Raw genomic sequence first — 8,388 nt, forward strand, 5'->3', positions numbered from 1 at the left:
ATGGCACACGGGTGATTTGGTGATGGGAAACCCGCGGGGATTACAATTGAGATGGAAAAAAAATGTACAAAATGATGTAAAAATAAACTTTTGTAATAAAAAAAAAAAGAATCACTTAGAAGGCTGTTTAACTGCATTTTTTTAGATGTGACTGGTGATTCTAAAATTGGGCTGCTTTATTCATGCATGTAAGCCGTGATGGGGCCACATCACAAAGAGACAAGTTCCAGGGATATTGAGGCTTATTGCAGTACCAATACTAATACATTAAGCAGCTTGTAACAAGCTTATGACCTTAAAGGTCTGCCACTTTAGATTGTTTATATAATATGGAGTGAATACTTCCCAACTGTGCTCTTTGGGACCACAGTGGGGGAAGCACGTTTTTAACATTCTACTTTGGATATTTATTCAATTTCTATTGATTTCCACCAGAATGAATGGGATCATGGGTGGTCATTTAATCTCACTTAAAAAGTAGATCTCAAGTAAAAACAGGAACATCAAGTTACAGTGTCCCAATAATTCAAAATGATGATAAAATATTTTTAAAAGGTTGCATGTTGGAATGAAGGCTTCAGATTGGACTGAACATTTCCTACTATGAGACCACTTACTTTCTGAAGCATCCTGGCCACACCACCATCATCCATCTCACCAACACATCTTTCCAAACAACTTTTTTTTTTCTTTTTTTTTTTTTTTTTTTGGTAATTCAACTGCATTTCCTGTCAGGCAATACTGATTTTGAAACCTAACAGTGGCAGGAGGATTTCCGGAAGGTTTGTTTATGTTTCCATGAAACTCCTTTTTTTTCTCTTTTGTTTTTGTGGTCTAACTAAACCAGAATGGTAAGTCAATTTTGACAAGCACACTGGCTTCCATCATACCTAAGTGAAGTAGGAATTTGTGCCAATTGTGGCTTTTTAGCTCTTGGGACCTTGATATTCTTCCAGCAAATGGGGTTTGTGGCCTTAAGTAGGCCTTTAGCTCTTGGGACCTTGATATTCTCCCAGCAAATGGGGTTTGTGGCCTTAAGTAGGCCTGGCTCCGTAAGTGGTTGGAGAAGTGCTTCAGAGAAGGCTGAAGCTCGACAAGTAGATCAGAGGCTTAGTGTTTCTTCAAGTGAGTGAAACCATGAATTGAATTGAATTGAATTCTATTGAATTGAATTCCAGGCCAGGAATGACTATATGCCTCTAATAAGCAGAAATTCACTTTCCCCCAGATACACCAAACATACTATCCCTTCACCTGAGTAACCTCAAAATCAAATACTTAATGCAAAAAAGAAGTAATCGGACTATTCCAACCAGGCCTAGCCCAAGCAGACCAGTTAGGTTTGCACTTAACACCTTCCTGCCTTTGTCTGTTCTTTCCCACAACCAACAAAAGACCAAGACGCCCAGTCTCCAAAAGTACAAAGGGCTGAAAAGGTTTACTAAGAGGACCAAATGTTCACAGGGAAAGAAACTTCTCGTGTTGGAAGTGCAAGCTTTGGTGCCAGGCACCACATTTTACCAGCTCCTTTCCAGGCTCACCCTTCCTCTCCCACTACAGTCAACTTTTTCCAGGTTCCCTAGTTTGAAAAAGTTCACAGACAGACAGGAAAGCATGGAGCTATGACCCTTTTGCCATGAAATTTGAACTCAAGTGATAGAACAGTTTTCTTCTATCAAAATATGCCTTTATGACTGAAGGACTAATTAGAAAAAATCATTCTTTTTCCTGAGCTGTATTGAATAGTCTCAAGTTTTTAAAATTGAATTTAAAATTTCAGTGACCTGAAATATGGTTCTTATTTTCATTTAAACAGTATTTTCTTAAATCAGCAGAATTGCATAATTGTTATGAACTGCAGCAGAAACAGTGATGTTTAAAATCCTCTCAGTATGTGTGTGTAGTAATAGGAAGTTTTCATGTTAACTGATATCAAATGCTTCCTGACCTCCTTAGCTACTAGAATATGTCTTCACTTTCCACAGTTCCAATCCATCTTATTAGACATTAAAATACATGCTATTTTATTACCACAAATTCAGTGTCACTGAATTCATTCCTGTTAGTGTCACCATAACACATGCTCTCAAAGAATTTGGGCAGGGAAAGGCAAACAGTAGCATTCTAATAAATGAAAATAGCTCTTTCATTTATACACTAAAAATATTTCAAGAGAGTTTTTGCATCAGACACAATTCCTCTGGGACCAGTGGAATTGTGGTTCTACTTGAGACTGAGCCAGTGAGATCTGAATGTGGTGTGGCTCTTGACTTCATGGGAGAACTACCACTGATGTTCAAATTCTAAATCCTTAGAAAACACTCATTGAAAATATGCCACTAAACTGCTTTCAAGATGTCTTCTTGAGGTGACACAACAAAATCAAACACTCTATCCTGGGCATGAATATGCAGTGTTTATTAACATTTGATGGGGAAGCTGAAAAGGACAATAGTCAGATTTTTGTCTTACACAATAATCCTGGGGGGTATAAGAGAGGCCTGAAACACTGTGCAAGAAGCACAGTGCCATTTTTTAAAAGTAATAAAAATAATAAGAAGTATGTCCTCTTGGTGGAAATAAAAGAACCTCTTTGTAGCGATTCCCACATTGTGATTTCGGAGATACATCTGAGACATTTTATCATCTCAATTTAAAATCATTTGAAAACTCCATTTGCAAGTGCAATGATTCACTTCTGATTATGATGACCTAAAACTAACCCTCCTTGTTTGTATGTAACTGAATGGTATCCATACTGCTTCTTTTATTCTGAACTATTATCCTATGTCTGGATGAAAGATATATATCATGGGACAATAGCAATACATGTCTGATTTATCAATGTTGAAATATTTTAATCCAACAAGTGGATGCGATAATTTCCACGAATATTCCTCATGGTGAGTTTTGAAATGCTTATAGAGTAGCGTTAGTCTCATGAAAGTCTGAATGTTCCTATTTACTCACCAAAGGCACCTAATATGCTAATAAAGATAGAAACATTAAAAGTAAAATGATTATTGTGCTCTAGTGTTTCAAAGGTATAACGATTTTCATTTAAACACCTCCATTTATCCTGTTTAAGGTTTCAGGCTCTGTATAACTATAATCCTAGGAATGAAGATGAGCTGGAGCTCAGAGAAAGTGACGTCATCGATGTGATGGAAAAGTGTGATGACGGATGGTTTGTGGGTATGTGTACAATCCTCTCAGATACTGACCTTCGTGTAATGGGTTTGTTTCTAACCTGCATGGCTTTATGTGATAGTCAAGTGCTCATTGCTTTTCATAATGCATTTGACCTGTTTTACATTCGCATGCACTATTCTAAGGCATTTGCATTTTTAATATAATTTACTAGTTCATGTATATGTGATTTTTCTGCTACTTTTATTTCCAATTCAACTGAGGGAAGAAAGTTGCTTTGCATAGCAAGAGAGAAAAACTGCCATTTTAGAATAACAGAATGGTTCCCTGATTGAGAAATATTCATACTCTGTTCCATGAAAACTTAGTTAACTGTCAGCAGTGAGGAAATCATTTGAGAAAACTAGAGGAAGTGATTAATTCATCCACTTACTTGAGTCTGGTGTAAATTGCCGACTATCCATGGAATCACCTTAGCTTTAATTTGTGCTAGAAATAGAAGTTCCATTCTTACCATCTTAACAATCTTATTCTTATCATGTTAGAAGAACACAAGAGGTTTTTTGAGAAAATATAGACAAAAATCACACAATGGAATGCAGAGAAAAAAGCAGGAAAGAAATACAGCAGGGGTGGAATTAACAGTTGTCTCAACACCATTTTCTTGTACATTAATAAGAAAAAGTCCCTACCAAAATTGAACAAAACCACAATATCCAAGAACTTGCTTTGCTTCTGTGTCATTTTGCTGAAAGTCACCTTTCTCAAGGGTGACATCACATAAGGACTTACTTTAAAGGTAGAAGAGGATGGAGGAGATGAAAAATGAGGGACTGAGACAGGTATCAGCAGAGATAATAATAAAAGAGCAAAAGCTGCATTTGCAGCCACAAGCTTCTGTTTTATGTTAATTCCTCACTTAGAAGAAAAGGAAAAGTGGCTTATCTACAGTGAAAAACGAAACCAGTCTTCAACCCAGGACAATAAGTTCCAGCACATAAACAAGAATCAAAACTGTCACGATCCTCTTCCCTCTCTCTGAACTGGAAATCTTAAGGAAGAATTGAGGGAACTAATTTTTACAAAAGATTTCAGAGGAAATGTTATTCAAAACCAAAGGTAATCATCACAAAGACCAGTTGTGCATTCGGCATTAGTCCTGGTATTGGAAATTGTTCCCAAGGAAAGAGCCCCAGCCACCAATAATGGTTGGGGTTTTTCATAAATTGCCCTAAATTTGCAATTTGTCCTGACTTTCTCTATTTTATGAAGGACTCTGGCAGTGCTTTTTGTAAATAAATGATGTTGCATTCCTCATGATCTTCTCTAAGACAATAAAACTGGGCAGTGACAGTGTCCCTGATGGCGTAGCCTGTGTCACACCTGCGTTGAGCAGGTGCCTCTTGCTCATGGAACCTGGCTTTGCTCTTGTACTTTTTCCGGTTCATGCTAATGGCAATGCCAGCCTCATCCTTAACGTTTAGTCCTAGGCCATTGCTCACGACAGTCTAGCAGCCTGGGTGACTGGTGTCCCCAGCCACCTTCCCATCAGGACTATATTTCACTTTTCATTGAGAGACTGAGCTTTCTGGTTTAGCTGACTTGACAGAAGCCCCGCATTTTAGCTTAGGAGTCAAGGAAGGCATCAAACAATACAGGTAAGTCTGCTGCCTTTGTCTGATCATCTCTAAAAGGGAGCTTTCTTTTTTCTTTTCCAAACCCTGCAGGGTTTGCTGTCTAATGAAGTCAAGCCCATACACCTGAACTGCTATTGTTCATGTTACTGGTACCCCCCTTTCATGGATTGCTTCTATTTTCAGGAACCTCAAGAAGAACCAAATTCTTTGGTACTTTTCCTGGAAACTATGTCAAGAGGCTGTGACTCACTGTCCTCCCTTATTTATGCCGCATTTCAACAACATCTGCATAAACTTGCCTGAACTCTCCCACAGGCCCTCCATTGTCATGCCTTAGGGTTTCCAATAGAAGTCACTTGCTGTCACCTTCTCCACCTGCCACCAAACCACCAGCAGAATAGCTGCCCCCGCCAAACCTCTGCAGCTGAGCCACAGGAAACTGGCAGGCTTGCTTCCCATCGAAAATGCATCTTCCCTCTTCTTGTTCATAGTTTGGAAATGTTGATCTGTGGAATCAGAAAGAAAATCATTGTACTTCAAAAGGTTTAAATATCTGAGGCAAGAAATCATTTCAAGGAGGCTTTCTGGTCTACCCTGGAAGAGGTTCTCCTCTCAGGCAGAGGGAAGATTGTTTATTGCAAAATGCTGTGGTTTGCATTTTCACATTCTTAGCTTGGCAGTGTATTTTCCTTTCACGAGTTTGCCTAGTGTCCTGGTTTACACGATATGACAACTGTACTTCAGCTAGCATTTGCCTGCACTTATATGTTGTAATATGCACAGTGATTACAAAAATCTAAAGCAAGGGTAGAAAAGTTAATTTGAATGAGTGGTTTTTTTTTTTTTTTGATTGACTGAATGTGACTTTTCAAGTAGGAGTCTTTTCCTGCAGGGTTGTTTTTGTTTGTTTGTTTGTTTTGTACTTTTTAGAAGTGCAAACCGTAAGTGAATAAGAGCCTTTGGTAATAATCAAGAGACTATAAGAGGTTTAGCTAGATGACAAAAACAATATTGTGTTGTAAAGGTGCATTGCTATTTTATATTAAAATGTAATAATCAGCATCATGAACAATGAGCGCTTAGTGTTTTATTTATCTGATAAAATTTAAAGAAAAGCAGTGTTAGTGAGAGGTGCAAAGACTTATGCTAACATAGACACTTGAAAGTATCTGTAAGCAATATTCATAGATAAGATTTCACTGTGTGTACACATATGCATTTGAGATTGTACAAAACAGGCGATCCACATGTGACGGTGTACATTTTATGGAAATGTAAAAGAATCCCATATACTATTTTCTAGAAATAGAGTACTTCAGAAGCATCACAAGTAAGTAGTACAGCTGGCTTTAATAAGGATCATGATCAATACAGTTATTTTTAATATGATAGTTATTTTTCTTCTCTGGAACTCAGAATCCTGGCTACATCTGAAAACAGGAATATGTTGAGCCTGATTTTCCTGGTGTGTGTAAATAGTTCCTTGGAATTCAGACGGCACTTTTTAGAGGCAATGTTAAATCATTCAGGTTCTATTTTCTGCCCTGGAGTAGAAATATTCAAAATTATATTGGCACCTGAAAGGTTTGATATGGCTACCAGTGCCTGACTTACACATAGCCTGAGAACTAGCTTTGTATATCTTATAACTTTGCATAAGAACTATTCCTATTTGGACCTCAGCATCTTGTAGATCACACTTTTTATGGCAATTTCTTTCTGTGGCCAGTGGTTGACCTTTTCACAATGTATGTAGTCTTTAGAATTTTGTACATGTGTTAGCCCTTTTTTGTACAGAACGATTTAGTTGTTGAGAAAACAGGGGAATTTCCTAATTCATTCTTTACCCTTCACTTAAACTACGCAGACTCTCCCCTACCCGCTCCCACACCACAGCACGCCTTGATAGTGCGATTCTATAAGATAGCGTTTATGCGAAAGGTTATGAACTTGAAAGATCTTAGCAGCCAAACTGAAATGTACATAAATACTGATTATGGGGGAATTCCATTAAAAAGATAAAGAAATAGCTTTGGGTAGCCTATCTTGATTACTATCAAGTTCACAACTGGCTTTATATATTTAAAAAGGCTTTGATTCAGGTTTGAAATTGAGTCAACTGCATGCAGCTTCGCTGATCAATGAAAAATTATCTCTGATGGCATCTCTGAGAAAAGACTTCAATATCTGTTGCCTGTCATATTTCACAAGAATTGCTGTTTCTACTCTGTATTTGATTTTAAAGAAAAATATTCATACCTGGCTTTCAGGTAATTGACTTTGAATTCTTACAAACAAAGATCATTGTGTTTTTCTTGAATAGACGGCTAATAAATTTTGCTTGGAAGTACACTTCAGTCTTTCTTCTTGACATTTATCCTTCAGTGAATTCTCTATGGCATCTCCGTTTGTTAGATCAACTAAGAGAAAATGCATCTGCTGTGGGTTCTCCTGACACACAAATGGAGAAAAGATGGATCTCCATAAACTCAGAGAAGAAATAGTTTTTAAACCCTCCACCAAAGCCCATTTGCTAAATGCTCTGGCTAAAAATTGTTCTTCAGATAAACAACACATTTTAAAATATTTCTGCCTCCACAAACAATGGGGTTTGGGGACAAGGGGTCAAGAGAGGGAAGGGAAGAGCGCAAGGGACTGTGGTGAGGGGTCACAGATGTTATGGTGGGTGGGGGATTGGGACCCACCCAATGAAAAAGATGTAAGAAAATAAAATTTTAAAATAAAGTCTTTCAGCCCTCCCTGGTGGCTCAGCGGGTTAAAAAGCACAGCACTAAGAGCTAAAGCCACTTCAGCATGAGTTTGATCCCCGCCCACCCCCAAGGTGATCCAGAGGGCACTCAGACCTCTCCTGACCCGCCTGCTGCTCCCCTCAGCAGTGTACTTTGTCAGCTGGCCTGTTCTGCTCCCCACTCTGTCTCTGGTGAATCCTCTCACCACCCCTGCCCCTCTGGCCTGTACCCCAGTTCTGTATGAATCAATAAATAAATCTTTTTTAAAAATTTAAAAATATATATTTTAAAAAATAACAATAAAGTCTTTCAATATATCTATTTCTGCCTCCTAACAGCTAGTTTTCCAGGGAGAAGTTAATTACAGAAGCTGTAAGGATTTTCCCAACTCAACTATCTCACAATTTCAAACCTTGCTCTGACGAGCTTTAGCACTGCTGGCACAATCTGGTATACTCACAGGCTTTACATGAGTGTCAGATCACGTGCTGTCATGGGGTCATTCTTTTCTCTCACACAAACAGTAATCAGCTAGTTTTCTTCCCTGGGCGCTTCCTAATGTCTTAATGCCTTCTGCTCTCTGTGTTTCCATCTTCTTTCATTGCATTCACATTGAGAAAGTCCCAGGGGGACACCTCCTCATGCTACTTCACACTCATGGCCCCCACCCCCTCCATTCCAGAGACTAATTTCCACTCTGTGTGAGCTTTCCATGAAGGGACTCCCTCTGTCAGAATTTGTCCCTGTTTCCTTCATAGCATGTGTGGGTATCACAACTAGTTAAATCTGAACAAATTCAGGGTGCATGTTTGTGCACTCGGAGGTTGCTCAGTGTTGCTTTCTGCAAGTAA

At 38.5% G+C, this 8,388-nt stretch overlaps 1 protein-coding gene across 8 annotated transcripts in view; it reads left to right on the forward strand.

Annotated features, from left to right (window-relative positions):
- Nucleotides 1-5,856, forward strand: part of SORBS2 (sorbin and SH3 domain containing 2) — a 194,678-nt gene extending 188,822 nt beyond the window's left edge. For all 8 annotated transcript variants that reach the window (XM_012724884.1, XM_012724885.1, XM_012724886.1 and 5 more), the window contains 2 exons: nucleotides 3,089-3,195; nucleotides 4,971-5,856. In XM_012724884.1, the coding sequence (XP_012580338.1) occupies nucleotides 3,089-3,195; nucleotides 4,971-5,032 (169 nt within the window). In that variant the 3' untranslated portion in view covers nucleotides 5,033-5,856. The remainder of the gene's footprint in view (nucleotides 1-3,088; nucleotides 3,196-4,970) is intronic.
- Nucleotides 5,857-8,388: the final 2,532 nt, after the last annotated feature.

The sequence above is a fragment of the Condylura cristata genome, unplaced genomic scaffold (assembly GCF_000260355.1).
Source record: "Condylura cristata isolate star-nosed mole 26May11 unplaced genomic scaffold, ConCri1.0 scaffold00014, whole genome shotgun sequence".
Lineage (NCBI taxonomy): Eukaryota > Metazoa > Chordata > Mammalia > Eulipotyphla > Talpidae > Condylura > Condylura cristata.